The sequence below is a fragment of the Poeciliopsis prolifica genome, unplaced genomic scaffold (genome assembly GCF_027474105.1).
Source record: "Poeciliopsis prolifica strain line A6 unplaced genomic scaffold, Auburn_PproV2 SCAFFOLD074, whole genome shotgun sequence".
Classification (NCBI taxonomy): Eukaryota; Metazoa; Chordata; class Actinopteri; order Cyprinodontiformes; family Poeciliidae; genus Poeciliopsis; species Poeciliopsis prolifica.
In genome coordinates this window covers 1,671,906-1,691,974 of record NW_026562449.1, presented here as the reverse complement: position 1 = coordinate 1,691,974, position 20,069 = coordinate 1,671,906, and the positions used below count along the sequence as shown (strand labels likewise).

The 20,069-nt window shown below is 41.7% G+C and overlaps 3 protein-coding genes across 4 annotated transcripts; 1 reads left to right on the top strand and 2 right to left on the bottom strand.

The window, feature by feature from the left end:
• Positions 1-1,114: 1,114 nt before the first annotated feature.
• tmem235b (transmembrane protein 235b) lies at positions 1,115-9,445 on the bottom strand. Its single transcript, XM_055021231.1, has 4 exons — positions 9,115-9,445; positions 8,938-9,018; positions 8,724-8,861; positions 1,115-2,562 (listed from the first exon to the last, which is right to left on the bottom strand). Exons 1-4 carry the CDS (start codon positions 9,443-9,445, stop codon positions 2,333-2,335), a joined length of 780 nt encoding a protein of 259 aa, XP_054877206.1. The 3' UTR covers positions 1,115-2,332.
• Positions 9,446-10,258: 813 nt separating this feature from the next.
• Positions 10,259-11,984, bottom strand: birc5a (baculoviral IAP repeat containing 5a). Its single transcript, XM_055021227.1, has 4 exons — positions 11,746-11,984; positions 11,353-11,462; positions 10,588-10,705; positions 10,259-10,503 (listed from the first exon to the last, which is right to left on the bottom strand). The coding sequence occupies exons 1-4, from the start codon at positions 11,851-11,853 to the stop codon at positions 10,411-10,413; spliced, it is 429 nt and encodes a 142-aa protein (XP_054877202.1). The 5' UTR covers positions 11,854-11,984; the 3' UTR covers positions 10,259-10,410.
• Positions 11,985-12,236: 252 nt separating this feature from the next.
• faap100 (FA core complex associated protein 100) lies at positions 12,237-19,596 on the top strand. 2 transcript variants are annotated; one of them, XM_055021099.1, is made up of 8 exons: positions 12,237-12,557; positions 13,003-13,121; positions 13,682-14,550; positions 15,299-15,455; positions 16,083-16,941; positions 17,023-17,133; positions 18,267-18,341; positions 18,474-19,596. In XM_055021099.1, the coding sequence occupies exons 1-8, from the start codon at positions 12,402-12,404 to the stop codon at positions 18,588-18,590; spliced, it is 2,463 nt and encodes an 820-aa protein (XP_054877074.1). In that variant the 5' UTR covers positions 12,237-12,401; the 3' UTR covers positions 18,591-19,596. The 2 variants fall into 2 exon arrangements, with proteins under 2 accessions (XP_054877074.1, XP_054877075.1); XM_055021100.1 differs by having other exon boundaries at positions 12,450-12,557; positions 13,699-14,550.
• Positions 19,597-20,069: the final 473 nt, after the last annotated feature.

Sequence of the window (20,069 nt, the reverse complement as noted above, 5' to 3'; positions counted from 1 at the left end):
TCCGTAGTTCCTCTGATGCCCCAAACTCTATCGGAGCCTCCAACCCTGACCTCATGCTGCATTTGCATGTTTTGCTGGCAGGGAGATTATGTTATTCATGTTCCCACGTCTTTGAATAACGTGGTGGTGGGGCGGGGGCTTCGATTCGGAGAAAGATGTTCACAAAGCCGTGAAATTCAGGATGAATGCCAGCAGCAGAAATCTAGTTGGGTCAAAGGTTATTTGGTGCCACTCAACCCACAACAACAAAGTTCAAGCATCCGAACTCACCTTTGATCTAAATGTTGTTACTCAAACTCTCTTGTTTTCTGGTGTATGCACAGCTGCAAGGAGTTTTCATCCCAACGTTAAATGAAATAAGCTTTGATCGCTGCGCGGTCCACAGCTGAGGAAACTACGACGACCCATCAGGGCCGCCGCAAATTGGGGAAAAAAAAGGAGTAAATCTCCACCAAAACAACTCAGACTTTTTGAGACTGTCAGAAATTTTCAAGAAAAACAAGTTAACTTCTGAGGTTGAAAATTCAAAAATTTGCGAAGTCTCAGAAATTTTCGAGACAAAAAAGAAATCTCTTAATTTGAAAAGTCTAATATGTTTTGACTTTTGAAAATAAAGAAAATTTGTCAGTTTTTTTTTTTTAGCATTTCTGAGATTCATCTCAAAATTTATTTAGTGTTTTTGCAGAAATTTACTCCTGCCTCCACTTTCTTTGTATCTACAATGTCTCTAATACACCATCGTTGGAAACAGAACCTTATAAAACTTTGCGAAGGTAAATGGCACAGAAACCCATGGTGACTCTGGAGGAGGTACAGAGATCCACAACTCAAGCTGTGAAAACCTACAGTTAGTCAAATGTCTCTCAAATGGTCCATTTTTAAAAATGTACATTTTCTACAAACAAGCCATTTTATTTGTAACAGTTTTATTTTCAGTTTCTATGGGTGAAGTTCACAAAAATGTTGAATCATCTTTATTAAGTAAATAACTGCAGTATGTGTTCACAGCAAAAAAAAAAAGTATGTATTTTGACAAAACATAACATTTCAATACATAAATGTCAGTTGTTGTTTTTTTTTTGGCTACAAACAAATGTTGTATTCATTAATAACATTTTGGTGTTACTTGTAATAACAAAATAAAAGCAAAATATGACAAACAGTAGAGGAAAAAAGTTGATTTTTCATATTTAATGACAAATCCTAGTTTTTCATCAATTACAACAATTAAGGTAACAAGCAACACTTAACCATCAACATTTCCTCAAGAGAAACAAGCAAGAATAAACCAAGAAGAAGGGAGCGCACAGAGTCGCCACAACATGTGACGAAAACAGACAAAGAGCAACGAGAATCCACTCTGTGCTCATGTCCAGCCCTTTCTGAAATGTATTTACAAATGAAAAAGAATAACAAGACCTACTGCAGTGTGAGCAGACCATTGCAAACCAGCAAAGTTAAAAACGTCGCTCACTGAGACTCGAGTTAATTGTTCATTGCTGAATTCAAAACTTAAAGGTACATTTTATCTAACACTAATTTTAGTTTACCTTAGAATTTTTATGTGTGTGTGTGTGCGTGTGCATATTTGCTCGTATTACCTTGTGGGGACCATTTTCCTGACACATACTATGTTGTGGGGACGCACTGCTCTTGTGGGGACCGAAGCCTGGTCCCCACGAAGAGACCAGGCTTTGAGATCTCGGATGACAGATTCAGTCTCCAGTAATCACACCATCAGGGAGCTGAGTACAAATGGAGGGCACAGTTTTTAGAGTGTTATCATTTTGAAAAGCTACTCTGCAATCATGCACTGGCAAAACAGTCCATTGGTGTCTGTGGTTGCAACCCAACAGTTCATAGGAAGGTTAACGTATGAACACATACAAATCACTGTACAATGAAGTGACAACCGTCTTGAAATGTCAGAGAGCAGCAAAAATGTTGACGCACACGGACATTTTTAAACCATTGCATGTGACAAAACTGTATAATTCTTTTGCACGTTTTACATGAACACTTTGTTTCGGTTATCCAACTGAACGCAGCAAATAGGACTCATATAATGACAAAAACAAAGGAAAGGTTTGCAGAGGGGACACTTTACAGATGTTGCTTTTTACATACATACTCGAATAAAACCCCATGATCGACAACTCCAAAATGAGGAGGGACCTTGGTACACACCACAAGGGGGCACAATTGTTCACAGCTCAATCTGTCCCTGTGAAACTCTTGCACCACCTGGAAAAAACAAACAAACAAAAAAAAGCAAGTTGTCTACACCGTTGTCGCTTCAGTTTGTGTATAGTTCGTTCAGGGATCAGCAGCGTCAGGCCTTACTGGGCCCTCTCTGCTGCATCCTGGCCATTTGTGCGGCTCCGAGCAGCAGAGTTCCGGTGAGCAGCTCCAGGCCGTAGGAGAGCCAGGCCAGGCCCAGAGACCAGCCGAAGGAGGTGTGGATGTAGGCCAGGCCCTCGGGCCCCACCAGGCGCTTCGTCTCCGCCAGCGCCTGGTCGGAGTAGACGATGTAGAGACTCGCACCGCAAAGAGTCAGTAGGCCTGGATGTGGAAGCAAACAGAAAAAAAAGGAGGAATATTGTATTTTTTTAGGTGTCCAGATACAAATGTTTATTTTGAGAAAAAGCAGATCATCTACGCAACAAATAAATCTAGTACTTCTCATGAGAAAGCCTGCACCAGGCTGAGCCTGCAGGGCCTTTTATCACGGCGGCCCATTATGATCCATTAATACTGTCAGATAAAGTGCAGCAGCCATAAAATGATTAATTCTGCTGTAAAATATTTATGAAAGTTTTAGCAAATAAAACTTTCTATCAATAATTTTTCATTTTAGAAAAATTATTGATAGAGATAAAATGTTATGTGTTGGCTTATTGATTTTTAATCGATCTGAGTTTACATGGAAATACATTTATATGTTTAATAGGTTATGTAACCATTATGAGTCCACAATGCCTCATTCTAAAGCACAATCTCTCCCAATCTGTGCTATCAGTTATGATGCTATAATCTCAGCATGAAGGACAAATTGACTGCTGTTCCTCACTTTCTTCTCCAGTTTACATTGTCTTCTGTTATTTAAACTGTCAACTTTAAGTTTTCTGTCACTTTATTCATGTTTCAGAAAGTCAGAGCTCCATCTGCTCTGACTTTCTGTTTACCTGACTGATTTGACTTGAATTGGATTCAGTGGACGTGGCGAGCACTGCTGTAATCTGATTGGACTGCTGATCCAGGAATCAGATCAATTTAAAGAGACAGAGTCAAATTATTCCACAATGTGCCACAGGATCTGGGAAATATTTATGTTCTGAATGAATTTTAACGCACAATCAATACTGATTTTTGTTTTTTACGTTAACATGATTTTAAATTAGTCTTCAAAAAAGACAAATTTTGAGGTTTTTGCTAATTATTCCATTGACACAATAACCCATACATGTGATTTTCCATTCAAAACCATGCAAGCTCCACATCCTCCGGTCAAGATCTTTTTCAATCAGTTTGTGGACTCTGACATCACCTGGACGCTAATCTGAGAGACTACAATCAAGCTGGCAGAAATCTCATATTGAGAGACAGGAACATCAGCATTTCCTGTGCACCGAGGTGCACAGGAAATGCACTGATGTGTGCGATATTAGCCTCCCTTATCTACATAGACAGAAAGCAAGACCCACCGGTTTTCACTGTGTTGCTATTGGAAACCATTTTAATTTTGACAGCGTGCTCCCGGTTTCAGTGGATGCGAGTGGAGCTACCCAGGGTGGTGACTAATCAAGATTTTATTACAATTACACCCTGAGGTGCAACAGAGAGGGGGCTGTGATGAGGAACCGAGTCTGATGTCTCATTGTTATGCTGTTGACGGCAATGAGTTGGAGGGAGAGAGAAAAGGACGAAGACGCTGCTGGGATGCAAACAGGAAGGACAGGAGTTTACTGTTGTCCTCCGCTTCAGAAACAAAAGTTGCTATCGATGTGGGTTCAGGTGGGGAAAAAAGTAAGACGTCGCTTTGTGTTGTTGGGATGTAAACAGTATTTCCCAACAGCTGGTGTCAAACTCATCATTCATGTAAAGAAAAGTGTACAAGTTAAATGGTTCACCTGTCAAACACCAGAGTTATGGCCTGGATTGCATCTTATAAAAAACACCTGACAAGGTGGAAGGAAAAACGGTTTCAGTTTTCTTCATTAATACAAATCTAAAAAGTGCAGCACTTACATAAGTAAATACTTTCCTGTTTCCAGCAGATACTTTCTCATGTGAATCAGACAGCACTTATTGAAGACCAAATGTTTTCCTGTGCACAACATTTTGTGAAGAACCAGGAGATTTTTTATCTGTGAAATGTGTTTTATGAATGAATACTTATTTACTCTCACTCAGCCACAATGGAACAGTTCAGATTCTAGCAGGTTCATGTTGGAATAAAGGTGCTGAAGCTGTGACAACAGTCCCTCTTGTAATAACAGCATGAAACAAAGTTAGCAAGTACACAGCTGCCATCTACACAAACACAAATCTGCTTCCTGGATCTTAAAATGCTCGTTTTGCTTGGTGATTGATGATTGGTGGGGAGTAGTTGCATCATTTGCCTCGTGGCACAAGAATAACCAGCTCCACAAAACCGGGAGTTCGGGGCAAATCATTTGAATCCCTGCCGAACATTTCCTTTCTGACGGAAACCGTCTCAACCTTTATTTGTAATAATAGCAAATCGTTAAGATGGCTATTAAGCTGAAATCATGTCTCTCTGGAGAGGTTAGATGAGTCTGATGGTCTGATGGTTTGATCACGCATTGATTGCTGCAAAATGTGCATTTTTTTTATTCATATTGCTGCACATTAAAAGAACTTCATTACTTTTTATGACTGTCTTATTGCATGACATAGTGCATCTTGAAGACCAAAAGCCAAGAGCATTGCCTTTGTCCTGATAAACTCTGGATTAAGCAGTTAGTTAGTTAGTTAGTTAGTTAGTTAGTTAGTTAGTTAGTTAGTTAGTTAGTTAGTTAGTTAGTTAGTTAGTTAGTTAGTTAGTTAGTTGATGGATACTCACTCGACAGAAAATACAATTTTTAAGAAATGTATTGAATTATTGTTGAACGACTGACTCTGGTGTTTTCTCCTAACATTTTCTGATGGAGTGCCGCAATTTGCCGACAGATGATCTTGTGTGGGTGAGAATATTTTTTTTTAAATCAATTTCACATAAATTTGAAAGGCTCCATAAGATCCATAAGACACTAAAGCGAAGGACATTATATCTATAATTTTAGTTTTACTTAGTTAGCTTTATGAGCGCATGATATAGTTTCCCCCATTAATGACTGTTTTTATTTATTTTCAGTTCAAAAATGTTTTCAATTTCAGTTTTGATCATTTCTTTGGTTTCAGTAACTGTATTAACGAAGCTGCAGCCTGACTGAGGCGCCTCCACTCAAATCACTGCATTTAGCACTTCCTGATGTAAAGGGGGGGAATATTGATACAGTCTCTTCTATTACGTCAACTGTTTTTATTTATCTCTCATTATTTGTAGAAATTGCTTTTCACACTAACATTAAATCTGCCATTTCCTGTCAAAAAAATTCCACATTTTGTCGATTGTGATTGATTTGTAAAACCTCCCAATGGGGTGTGAATACTTGTTAACTGTTACTTGTGAGAAACAAAAATACAAGAAGAGCATATCTTGAAACGCTTTGGGGGTTTAGACAGACAAGTATTAAAGGTAAAATGTGTCTGTTTATCTGTCTTAAATTTGAACAGATCAGTTTTCATTAGTTTTCACAGTTTTTGATGAATTGCATTTCTACAAATTTATAGCTCTGGAAAAAATTAAGAGGTCACTTAAAATGATCAGTTTCTCTGATTTGACTTTTTATATTTATATATTTTCAGTAAAAAGAACAGGAATCAATAGTTGTTGGAATAATAAAATGGTTGAGTGCAGTGGGCTCTTCATTTTTTCTAGAGCTGCATGTATCTATTTTACAGGTTTATGTTTGGTGTGAGGCGGTTAAAGGAGGGGTTCACCCAGGGCGCCATTCAGGAAGGAGCTTCCGAGGCCGTATGTATGGCTGCAAAGCCATGCAACTTTTATTGAATTCTGATCTTGTTTTCTCTGATGTTTAAACACAGCGAATGAGTATTTCTTTAAAGGCTATTAGCAAATCCTACGTTAAAAATCAAGAGCCGCCGATTGAAGAAAAAAAATCGTCTTTCTAAATGTTGGACAGTCAAGAAGTTCACAAAAAGGTTCTAATCGAATTCAAGCCTTCACCTCATCCCGCTCCTCACCATGTGCTGGTTATTAAGGGAAGGCTGTAAAGAGTCTTTGTAGGTGTCTTTATGGAGGTCATAAGGCCTCCATAAGATCAAGCTGGGCTAGGTGTGCCACAAGCTCAGAAGATTGCTTTATGAGTCCAATAGTAATCTGATAACCAGAAATACCCACATTAACATAACAACGTTAAGGGTAAGCTAACTTTACCAACATCCAAAACATAGGAATTGGTTAGATATTCCGAAGCGATGTCCGTAGAGAAAGGTTGTCTTGTTTCTACAGCCCCACCGTCCTATTGGATGATCACAGCAGTTCATAAAAACAGACTGAAGTTAGTTTTGCTCGTCATCCTGATTGTGTTTGTTCTGACTGAGGTCTTCATAGGATTAGGGTTAGGGTTAGATCACATAACCCAGGAACTGCAGGGTGTGAACTGTTCTCTTCATCTTGTTGCCTGTGCTGGAACTTTAAATGAACTCTTTCATAATGCAACGTTTTCCGTGGTGCCAAACATTTGACACACAGCCATCCCTTCACCTAGCAGTGAATAGGTTTATGTTCCACTGGCTGTGAATAAAGCTCAAAAGATGATAAATCCGCTTTGCTCACATCACACAATGTTTTACTGTAATCAATTCACAGATTTGGTTTTGAAAGCTTGCTCAAAATTTTTTTCTAACCTTTTTTTCCCCCTGCTGAGTACACCTAATTTAATTTCGTTGAATTAAATAAATCCTCACAGCCCAACACTTTTGCAAGTCTGCTTTGTAACCCTGAGCCGCACAGTCTAACATCGCAATGTTAAAATGTGTACTGAATTCATTCTTTGTTCCCTCTAATGCATGGATTATGAATCCTTGAATCAAGATTTTTTTAAATGTGTTTTTACTCTTCTTAGGGCATGAAAAAAACAAATGTGAACTTTTTTTTTTCAAAAATTGTATTTTTCCAGGAAGTTACAGAAATGTCCACTACAGTGGACTGACTGCATGCCCTTCAGCGCTCAACACTGAACAATATGAACTTAACTGAAGAATAATTTCATCTGAGTTTGATTATAAATTCATGAACACATATTTCATTGTGGGCTTTGAAAAGCACTTGAACATGCTTTCATACACTTTAACATAACATACTATATCCCTTCAATTAATCCAAACTGAGAGAACAATCTTCATCAAACACCTGCATCTCCAGAACTCCTCTTCTAACTTCTCTTCTAATTCATTTTCCTAACTCCTAGGCTACATGAAAAACAGATGCTCTGTGACAAGATCCAGGAGACGAGTTCGCATCATTTGATGTTCCGTCGCTTTATCATCTCTACTGCACACAGTGGGAAACTGTCAGGAAACATAGCCACTGGTTCCGATAAGAACCAGTGGCTTGATCTCTCCTGCTCAGTAAAGGCCAAAGAAGTGGAAGCCTTTACTGAGCAAAGACAAAATCAAGTTTACGAGGGAGGATGGCAATGACAACAAACTATCCGTTTGCATCGTCATGCATACATTCAGACAGAAACCCCCCCAGTTTTCTATCAACTCTCTGAATCTCACCCATCAATGGAGCAAAAAACGTTCAGTCACTAAAACCTTGTGGAACCGAGTCCAACAGATCGCCACGAGGACCGAAGTGAAGGATGAGAAACACACTTCAAACATCGAGAAAACACACAACTCACTCTAATGAAGAAGAAAAGGAAAGGAGAAGGAAAGGTCATCGTGTGATGCGGCTGGAGATTCTGAGAAACTGAGGATGTTTTCCAAGCATGACATAAAACCCAGCAGCTCTCTCAGAATGATTCATTTCAAGGATAAAACACCCAAACACACTCTCACTGCAGTGATCAGACCTCTAGATTGGAGAAACAGCTCATATCATTAGAGACATGTTTGGACCATCAAACCCTGAGCAGAACAGAGGGGTGGAACCACATGTTCTACCGGCCCCACTGCGGTGACCTTAACGACCTCTCAGCCTGCTACGTGCATCTTCCCTCCTGGGTGAATGAGCTGAAGAAACATTCAGGAGCAGCTGGACTTGTTCCGTTGCCTCTACTCCAATGAGGCGAAGCAGAGCCGCCCTCACGCTTAATGCAATGTGTTACTGCTGCTTTTATGTAACTTGGCTGCTCCCATAAGAGCAACAGGGCGACATATGAGGCGATGATCTCTCATCATTCAAGGTGTAAACTTTACAACTCTGCAGCCTTAGTTTGGAGTTATTTAGTTTGTAGTGCAGATTTTCACTGTTTTGCTACACGTTTTTCTTCCACATAGTTTTCTCTTAATATGCTTGAATATGGCACATTTTGTTTCATGTCTTCGGAGTAAAACAACTTTTTGTTGACGCTCCAGTCAGTTGAGCTCCAGTCAGTTGAGCTCCAGCTCTTTCAGTCGTAACTTACTGCTGGTGTAGAAGTAGCAGGCCGTGCCGGTGAGCAGCGCGGGGCTCCGAGCCAGGGCGCTGACCAGCCCGCAGATCCCCCCAAACAACAGGAGCACCAGGCTGAGCGGCACCATCACCACGACGGCTCTGTGCATGCCTGGAGCGGAAACACACGAGTTGAGCAAACAACACACACACAGAGAATTTATGAGGAAATAAAGCTGAAGTCTTACTCAGCATGCGCAGTTCCGTCTCGGTGTATTTGGAGGAATCGGCTGCAAATGAATCAATGGAGTAAGGATGCATCTTCCCTCCTGGATGTAAAGGGGGAAAAATAAAACCAGCCACACAATTCTTCCCCTGTGATTTAACTAGATCTCCTGGATGGTGCGTTTAATGGCGCAGCCTACCTTCGTTGACGCGCCACAATCCCGAGTGAGAGCTCATGTCCTCAAACTCGGTCGTGTTCATCGGGTTGATCTCTATGATGTACCAATAATCGGTTCCGAGGGAAGTCGCCAGACAGGCGAAGCTGAGGACGCCGCAGACCCCGGCGGTGATGACCAGAGCGCCAAAGGTTACCTTCATGGTGCGCGGCTGAAGGCTCGGCTTCGTGCGTAACGCGGAGTCCCCGGCGGTGATCCAAAGCTTCCCACCGACTCTGCGACGCACGAGAACGTTCAGGAAGAAAAAAAAATCCGCCAGATATATTTCCGAACGGCAGTAAGAAAATTCTGGCATCAAACTGGAGGGTCTCTGACGACAGTGTTCCTGTCTGGGAGGGACTTGACCTGATTCACTCAGTGCGCGCGTTTACGCAAAGGAGAGGAGAGAAGAGAGGTTGAACTCTGGAAATATTATAAATGCAAAACAGTGTCCTGGAAATGTATACCATTAAACACGGGCTACATTTTATTTGGATGCTGCTGTTCATTAGCAGCTCTTGATATGGGCAGTTACCCAGGGCGACATTAGAAAGGGCCAAAACACACAAAGACTAGAAAAAAATACCTTGTTGTAGGCCTACCTTGAACAACTTTGCAATACTTTCTGGTGAATACTGTGAGACTGTTTCTGCTAAAAACAAAAATTGTGAAGTGGAAGAAAATAATGTTATTGTGAGAGAAGCTCTGTTTGCAACAAGTAAGGTGGGCAAATGCAAGAAAAGCAAACAACAAAATTTACATGATTTATGTTGAATTTCTATATTGAGTGCTTTATAGAGCTCGGGAGCAAATATAAAAAATAAAAGTATTAAGTGGCTGGAAAACAAATATTTATGTTGCAGTCCATAAAGTATTCACAACACTTCACGTTTCTCAACATTTTTTTCTAGTACACCCCTTTTCTAAATTGCATTACATAAATCTCTTTCCTCAAAATTCTAGAAAACCAAGAAATCCCATTTTTAATTAAATTTACAATCTGACTATATTGTAACAAAATACAAACAGCAAAGCACTGTGAAGTATTCAGGATTTATATACATCATATTTTACAAGGTACTGAATCCATCACTAAAGTATGGCAACGAAGAAAAGACATGAAATGAAACCATGTGAATAATCAAAGTTTAATGTAAAGCCACATAGTGCTACGAACCAGCACATAGTACAAACAACACCAAGAGCAAGAAATATGAACACAACAACACAGAAGCTAAAAACAGAAATCAGAGTGAGGGAAGGCTCATCTCGTCATCCTGATCACTCCTCTCCCATGGCCGTTTTAATGATTTCTGCTCGCCTCAGCCTGGCTGCTTCCTCAAACTTGGCAATGGCCTCATTTCCAGTTTTGTTCTGTGAATGAAAGGAAACAAAGTTCTGAATCGGACCAAGAACAGCAGTCTGGAATCAGGAATTGGGGCATGAAGAAGAACGTACAACTCCGAATTTGTGCCTCTCCTTCTGGAGTTTGAAGAATTCTTCCACGGTCAGCTCCTCTACTTTTTTCTTCAGGGCAATAAAGTGACAGGATGACGAATGGGATCTGTGTTCCTTCCTGATAAAACAGAGCAAAATTAATAATCATGACAAATATTTACAAATTCATACAATCTGTATACTATTAAGTACAAAAACTTCTGGATGGCAAAAAGAAAATGAAAAGGCGAAGCAATCCAAACTGAACAGAAGACCCATTTAAATCCTGCACCGATTTCTGGTCCATCACCAATATTTAAAAAGCCTGATCTGCCTATTCCGATTTCTTTTTATCTAAAAAGTCACTAAGTTGGTAAAAGAGAAGTTGACTGTTAATCACACATGTTGGACATGTGTGATTAACTCTCAGTCTCACCTGAGAGTCCCAGGTGAGACTCTCAGAGCAATGCAGGACAGTGGCTGATTTTCAGAGCTTTGTAATAACTTGGGAAAGAACCTCAAACCAAATACCACATTTTTCAAAATTCTAAGGCAGAATAAAACAATAGTCAAACAGACATAATAAAACCAAGCTGTTTTATTTGTAAAGGTGTATTTTGCTTATTTAGCTTCATTTGCCAACAGTTTGTTAATGTAGAACCAACCAAAGGAGGAATATACACATCGTATACTAACAGCTTTGGAAAAGTGTCTTACATACTGGTAACACATGTGTGTTAAATATCGGTAACACACATGTGTGGCCCAGTTAAGTGCAGTTCTTACTCTGGGTCGTCCTCTGGCTCCCAGCCTTCCAGCTCCTTGAGGCAGAAGAAACACATGGCCGTGTCTGGGCTGTTCTCTGACGGCGTGTGGATAAAACCTGCTCTGGCCATCTGCACCAACACATAGAGAGCACTGAGACAACACACGTCCACAAGCTTTTCATTTCAATATTCCACACACATCCAGGCTGAAAGTTTCTAAAATGAGAAAGGTTTTATCGTTCCCACTTGGAGATACAAACACTTTCACCTGGTTACCACAGAGGCTTTTCTGGCATAAAATAAATATTGTTACCAAAATAAAAAAAATCACAAATACCTCATATAAAGCTTCATATGAAGTTATTGTGTTACCATGTCAACAGTTTGTGGTACTTCACTGTTTCATACTCACGTTTTCAGGCGTGCACGCGCAGTCTTCGTCAAACGGCCACCCTTGAAAGGTTTTAAGTCTGTTCTCAAAAAAATAGAACTTGATATCGTGTTGGTCCAACAGGTCCATTATGTGTTTCACAAGCTTAGCTCAAACTTCTGTCTGCTAACAACTGCTAATCTAGAGGGCGTTTTCAAATTTCGGCGGATGTTCACTTCGGCTGTTTTGATTGGGCCTTGTCTGCCTTCTTCTTCGTTGGTGCTTAAACAGCTCGACGCGTTGACCGGACGCCACCTAGTGTCTGGCGTTGTGGGAACATTAATGAGGTCATTTTTCGAAATGTCAGTATTGTTTTCCCCTAATTGCATTTATTGTTTCTCTGCTTAATGGAAATACTTTAAACCTACTCGCTCCAGAGACCCTAACGTCTGTAAAACAAGAGGATAGAGCAAAAAAAGAAAAATCCTCGGTCTCTTTTTCTTTTTTTACACCATTTCCCTCTAATAGTCATGGGTAATGTAGTTCATGACTGTCATTGGTTGAAACAACGAGGCGCGGGACTTCCGACGTCTTCCTCATGTCAACAGCTGGTCACAAAGTTAACTTGCAGCTCTTGGCCACTGACCCTGCTGTTAAAGTCGGTATGTAGGAAACGAGTATGAAACTCCGCGGTCGTGATGGAAGGACGGTGTGCTGCTGAGTCTTGGGCTGAGTTCGGCCTTTTAGGGAAATCTGGAACACCGCTGGTGGAGTGTGGAACTGGGACTGATGTTTTCATCTGCACTGGTGGTGAGGAGGTTTATGTCTTCACTGCGCAGGAGAAAACACTCAGGGTAAGCAGGTTCATGTTTGAAGTCATTAATTCACAGATGCAAGCTGGAAAGTTTATGTTTCTGCAATTCAGTTCCTAAAGTCCTCCATGTACGATATGGGTTCATTTCACACAAACTGTTGAACTAAGCATTTGATCATTTCGATGCTAATGAAAATCCACGATTAATTTTCTTAGAAAATTCAAATATTACACGAGACCAATAAAAATACATTTTAAAAGCAGAAATGTTTAAAAGTATGTCAACTTTTCATCAACACAGCACAGAGACCAGCCTGCTTTAACTAGGCCTCTGTCTGCTGGACCGCTGCCTGGTCAGCTTTTCCCATAATGTATTAAAAGTATGTTTTTATTGGTCTTACTTAATATTGTAATGGATGTTTTCATTGCAGCTGATGGACACACAATTCCTTCCTGTTACTTCCTGTTTGGTTGTTGTGTTGCAGGCCGTTCTTCAGATGCCTGCTGTTGTGAGGGATCTGGTTGTCAGCCAGGATGAGCAGCTCCTGTTTGTGGCATGCTGGAGTGGAGTTTACTGTGTCAACGTCCAGCTGCTGGTACCCAGGTACAAATCACTTCCTGTCACTCAGTAGCAGAAAGTGTGTTCACTCATAGTTTATGAGATTTGAGATTCGAGATATGAAATATGTTTTTTTTTTTCTGATCTTTGACCAAAAACTCATCTGAATGACTCATCTGATCTTTTCACCCACAAAAAATCTCATCTCAGCCACATGATAAACTATTTTGGATATGTATCTGATAGTTATCAAAGTGCCAGCAGTCTGAACCATCATGGTCATTTTATCCAGGTTTTATGTCATTGACATGCGTCATCGTTAGTTGTAAATTGTTCACACAGAAGTCTAATTTTCAGTCAAAAAGAAATTGGAATTGGCCACAATCGGATCAATCAAGGCTTCCTCCCAAAAATCTGCTAAGGCTGTGGTAGGGGGCACTAGGGAGTCCACCAGTAGGATGTAAAGCCTGAACGCCTGCCAGGCTTATATTACACAGGGTAAATCCTCTGGCATTTAGAGGATGGGTTATCGGCTATAAACTGCTGTCAGTGCACTTCTCATCTCTGTAAATCTGATTTGACCTTTCATTTGTTGGGGGTCAAAGTTCCTCCCATGATGCAGGTTCTGGTCCCAATGAGTTGAAGATCTCTACCGAGTGTCTCATTGCCATCGCCGACAGAGTGTCGTCCCTCCTGGTTGTTGGTTCTGTGCTCCTGTCCCTTTGCCGGACCGACGTGTCCTGGTCACTGACTCTGCATCAAACCCAGCGGGCGTCCCAGTTCGACCCCTGTGACCTGCTTGCCTCCTTCTCTCTGCCGCTGGTCTCGCCTTCCGTTCAAGGCGACACGGAATCCAGATGTGTGCTGGTGTGTGTGTATCCCGGCGACGTGTCGCCAGCCTCCTCAGCTCCTCGTCTGCCTCGTTCCCACTTCCGCCTCCAGCCTCTCCTCTTCAGACTCCTCTTTGGGGCAGAAGCGGCGCTCTCCAAATCGCCAGTTGTGCTCTGCGGCCTGCCAGACGGACGGCTGTCCTTCCTCCCTCTGCGCATCCCGGGATCCAGGCTCCGGACCCTCCACAGCCTCGAGCAGCCGGTCATGTTTGTTGGAGCATCTGCTGTCATGGAAACCGATGCAGGTTGTGCGGGGTGCTTGATAGCTCTGGGCAAACAAGGCAGAGCCGTTCTGATCAGGGCTGGCAGGGTTGGGTCAGAGGGAGGCGGCGGCGCCAGGTTTACCCTGGGGTGCGTCCCAGGTCCCGTGGACTGCGCCTGTATGGGTCAGAGCTGCGTTTACTACAGCACCGGCTCAGACCTGCTAACGGTGGATCTGTGGAACAATTCTTCTGGGACAGCAGGAAGACGGGGTGACGAGGGGGACGAGGTGTCCCGGTCCAACCCCGCTGCCGTCCTCACACCCGTCAGTTTAAACGTGAGCGGAGTCGCGGCTTTGCACCAGCCGACATGCAGCTCTGCAGGTGAGTGGATGATGCCTCACATGCAAAAATATTTACACCCCCCAAATGTTTTGTCACATTTCCAGTGAAGCATTGAATGTGTCGTAATAATGTATAAAATAAGTTTAAATCTTCACAATAAGTCAACTTTTTTACCTGATTAACTCATAAATTGTCAAAATAATCATTAGTTGCTGTCCTATGTCATCAGCAATAACCAGTTGCTATTATGTTGACCTGATGAAGTTGCAGTATAATATGTCTCAAGTATCAACATCAAGTAGGCAATGGTAAATATACTGCAGACAGTGTGTAGTTGATAAAAATAGATCCAGAAAGGCCTTTGTGCAGCATCAATTTGATCAAAATTTGAACATTTTGAAAATGATGTTAAAATCTTGACATGTAATTGTGAACTTAGTACCTTGTCTCATTTAGTCTCATCTTGTGCATTTCAGGTAAAGTTACATCTTTAGCTCATTTGTTCTCCATCTAACCATTGCTGAGCTTTAGTTCTTCTTTGCATTGAAGAATTCAAAAGAATTTCACTTCATAAACCTGCAAAACTAGTTATAAATTTTAATTTATAATAACTTGGAGAATCATACCATTCCGCTTTTCAATCATTCACTCCCTTCTGTTACATTAATAAAGTGACTGTCTGGTTCGGAAGCCTTTATCTTCAGTTCTTTAGAGTCTTGAATCATATTTAAGCTTTGAACCGTTCTGTAGGTTGTGGCTTAGTACAGTGTGTGACCTCCACCCCCAGGTGAAGTTCAGCTGCTCAGCCTATCGGTCAGAGGGCGGCTGCAGTCCATCCGTCTCCCTGTTAGGACACAGGAGGACAGTTTGTCCAAGCGTCCGTCCTCCCTGGTTGGACGCAGCGTTGGGGACATGCTGTCTGCCATCGGGGACGTTTGTGAAAGGTGCGCCAACCGAAGCACGTCCGTTTGTTTTAGAATCATGAGCAAAACCAGAGATGAGTTCAACCAGCTGCGTTTCCATTTCCATGTTGATCACGTACTACTGACAAAAATAACAAAGACGACAACAGGAAGTAGTAAGAGGATCATGTTTCTTTTTTTGGGGTTTTGTTTTTTTGAGTTTGGACTATGTGCAGCTGGCTCATTCCTCTCACAGCATCACAGTTCATGAAAAGTTGTGTGTAATTCCAACATGTTGAATCCACATCTCTAATGTAAAATGGCCGACTATAATTCTGTTGCATATGTAGCCGCTCCCAAGGAGGAGGGAGCTTGTCACTCCAACAGCTGTACAAGGCGCCGACGTCTTCTGATTGGCTGATAGATAATGAGCGCTAGCACCATGGCTGAATTATGAATATATCTCATGAAATTGTGTTTTTTAGCAAAACATAGACAAAGATTTGAACACATTTATAATGGAAACGTAGCTACTGGATGAAAATGAAACTCTTTCCAAGTTTGTCAACTAAATATCCCTCTATTGATATTAAAATTGTATCTTCAGGGATTTTATTTTGTGACCCAACTTTCCCAAACCTAACGTGCTTTCAATCTGTTTTCCTTCAGAGCTTCAGTGCTGAAAACCATCATCAGATCTAAGAATCAGATCCTGAAGCAGCTGAATCAGGTGATGAACATCAGCTTCCTGCTGGCGAACCGTTCAGAGTCAGAGTCTGACGTGAAGCCAGTCAGGTGTCATGGTTTGGCACGGTGGAGCAGACTGCTACAGAGAGACTCCCTGAACCTGACATGCATCCTGGAGAACTTGAGTCCTTTCGTCCTGGAGCGGGGCTGGACGTTGAGTATCGCTGTCCTTCCTCTGTCCTGTCCTCTAGAAGTAGGAAGAGAAGCCTCGTCTGTGAACTACACCTTCCCGTTTGGTGGTCTGAGCCCGGGGGAGTCGGTGGAGGTGTCCCTGCCGGTCTCAGCGGAGGGCGACGCCTCCTTCCCCTTCACCGTGACCTGCTCTCTCCTGTTCTCCCTCTGGAGGTTTCTGGGACAGGAGGAGGCGACGGGCCCTCTGGACTCGCAGAGGGCATGTTTCAGTTTGCCGTTAAACACCCTGACAGTGGACTGGCTGCACGCCCTGCGGCTCGACGACCTGCCGGCTCCGGCCCGATCCAGCAGCAACCAGGCTGATCTCCTCCAGGGTTTTATAAGCTCACGGCAGCTCCGGTGCAGAGGAGGAGGCCAGGCGTCCAGACCGGAGGAGTATTCTGCTAGAGTCCGTGTGTCATCAGAGTTACTGAGGGACGCGCTGGGGTTGACCCCTGAGAGCCCCTGCGTCTTTTTGCTTGAGTGGCTGTTGTCTGAAGGCTGTGGTGGAGTGAAGACGGAGCGCAAAGGAATCAAGACTGATGGTAGCAGATCAGTGATCTGTGGCAGAGCACCAAATAACGCCGCAGTCAAACTGACTGCTGAAGAGGTGAACCCTGTACTGGAGAGACCCGGTTACTCCGACAGGCGTTTTCTGGTTTAACCTGAGCGTCCGTCTTCTGGTCTGCAGGTAAACGTGGAGGAGAAGACGGAACCCCAGGGCACCATGGAGGTTCAGGTGAAGAGCTCGTCAGTTGCAGCCGTGTGCGGCCTGCACCACGCCGTGCTGCGTCGCATTCAGGTACACTCCCTACGCTCTTAAACATACCAGTAACCTCAGAGGAGCTTACAGGTTATTCTCAAATTTTGAATCAAAATCTGCCAGTCAGAGTTTTCGAGAACTTGTTAAAGACGACCTTAAGCTTAGCTGTTGTCTCCAACCTTCAGGAGACGACAGGAAGCAGATGAAAGTGTTCCAGCTCGTGCTTAACAAAATCTTATTCTTTATAAACTTTAATACAGTGTTATGTTGAACGTAACTCCAATTTATTTGTGGAAAAATTGCCTGTTCTCACTTTTTCTCATGAAGGATTTAGAGATTAACCAATCGATTGGTTCCAATATCCTTAATTCTGTGTGACTGTTTTAGTATTTTGGATTCCCATCAACCTTTGCTATGACGGTGGCTAATCTTAAAATAACTTATTGAAGATGGAGCTATTGAAGATAGAAACAACCTTTATTGTTTCACAGAGAGGAAATTCAGAAAAAATGAATTTGAACTGATCATCTTTCTGATTGGCTGCCAGTCAAATTCATCAAGCTGGTCCTCAGGCTAGAAATGGAAACGTTTCTGACAAGAAAAGCCACAAGAGCTTTGGAGATTCAATCCAATTTAATGTGATTAGTGTAAAATATTACGTATTTTATGACCACAGGACGGGAGTGGTGGATAAGATATGCAACATCAGATTAATAAAGTCATAATGTTATTCCAATATTTTCAACCACAGAATGCATTGCCAACTAAAATCAGAAGGAACGAGGCAGCATGTATGCTACATGAATGTAGTAATTATGAAACGATGAATAAAATACTTTTTTAGGTGACATGTTAACATAGACAGAAACAATTGAAAAACAAAACAAATTACAGTTTTTTTCCTAAATAAAGTAAAAAAAAATGATGAGATGTGATTTACTTTTATCATTATATTTCTAGAGCATAGCAAAATCTCTAAAAGAAAATGAAGTTAACTTCAGAGTTTCTTTACATATTTTGTTGCACTGTGTGGATTGCAGGGGGGGTCATCAGGTAAAGGCTTGGCATGGACACGTTTAGGAACCTCTGATTGAACCTATTTGCTGTCCTGCATTGTCAAATTTGGACCTTATTTGTGTGTTTGGAACAAACGGCTCTGTTCTCTCACACAGACTCTGCTGCAGAAGGCCGGTTCCTCCAGAACAGTTCCCATTGCAGATTTGCGGCTAGCGCTACAGCAAGCTGAGGTAACGTTAGGCTTTATTCTCAATCCTGTGAGAATTTATAGAACACCAGAGATGTGTATGACTCTGAAACCTGAAATGACCAGAAAGCGACCAATGGCATGGCTCCTCTCTCTCTCTCTCCTGTGCCGTCAGGTGGAGCGAGGTCAGGTCTGGGAGGCCAGCAGTGTGGGCGTGTCCTCTGGGCAGATGCAGACGCTCCTCCTGCGTGTTTACCAGCAGCTCAGAGACGGCCCTCTGCTCATGCTCTGACACCCACTCAGCCGACCTTCGACCCCGCGCTGCCTTCTCCGACCTGAGGATGAGGATGGTGACGAAACTGTCTAATTATCTTCTCATGTTGCAGTTCCTCTCAGACAGCAGAGGATTCGGGGCCTGGTTGTAAAGTTCGGATCACAAAGTATTCCTACCCTTTGAACTGCTTTGACTTTTAGAACCATATATTTTATTGGATTTTAGGTGTCATATCGACACAAAGTGAAGCATAAATCTGGAAGAAAAATGAGAAGCTGATTTCTGTTTTTATTATTATTATTATTATTATTAAGAAAAGACTGAAAAGTGTAGTGTGCCTTTGTATTTTTCTTCCAGTTTTTACACCTAGAGATGGAAACTTTTCTCCTTTTTCTTGCTAAAAAGTCAGATTTCCAAGTCTTGGCAAACTGATTTAAGTCTGGTCTTTGACTAGGCCATTCCAACACCTGAATATGCTTTGATCGTTCCATCTCTGGGTGAATGTCTGGTCGGCATATTGGAAGGTGAACCTCCACCAGTCTCATCTCCTCTGCAGCCTTCAGCAGGTTTTCCTTATCCACTGATTTTATTTAGGGGTGTCAGAGTAAAGGAAGCTGAATCTGAATCCCACAGAGGATTTGGTAAAAATAAAGCATAAAAATCCAAAGCTTATTTTTTCTTCATCTTTACAGTTATGTCATACTTTCTGTTGGGGTTTCATATAAACTGTTTAAGATAAATAAAATAAAAAAAACTGGAAAAAGCTTTGAATGGTTTTGTAAAGCATTCTCGATGAAATACATTTTTATGAACTCCACTTTCAGGGTTTTCAGCACGACTCATTTACAGTCTTCTAGTTTAAATTGTTTTTGCTACATTTTAAAAGTCGGTTGAGTTTTGTGGGACTTTGTGATCAAACTCTCTTCCTTAGTTGTATGTTGTGAAGAGAGACAAAGGAATAAATCCTGTCTAATTTACAAAGTTTTGCGAGCATTTGTAATGGAAATGTGGCCAGTGATGCATTTTAAACTGCAATCATAAAATTGTCCTGGACTTTCTCTAACCAGATCAGAAGTTGAGTGGTATGATAAAGGATGACCACCTCAAATTCTTTTAACTTCACAGTAAAATAAAAGCCTATAAACACATGTGGAATGTTCAGTGAAGGTTATTAATATGACCCAAACCTCAGCCTTATCAAAAATGGATGAACTGGATTTAAAAGCTGGTTCTTTGCCAGGAAGCAAACCGATTTACAGGGGAACTACCATTTCCACTAAGTATTGAGATAAAATATTCAGCTTTCTCCCTGAAGCTTGCAGCTGGATGCAATAAGTGGGCTTTCTCACAGCAGTTTTTTGAAACTTTGAGCTCTTCCATTCATAGATTCTTGTTCTGAAAAAACACTGGAGTTTGTAATGATCACACCAGCCTGAAATACATTACTTAATCCCTAAGTTAGTTTGAGGTTTATTTTGTACCCATGACAAACTTCTT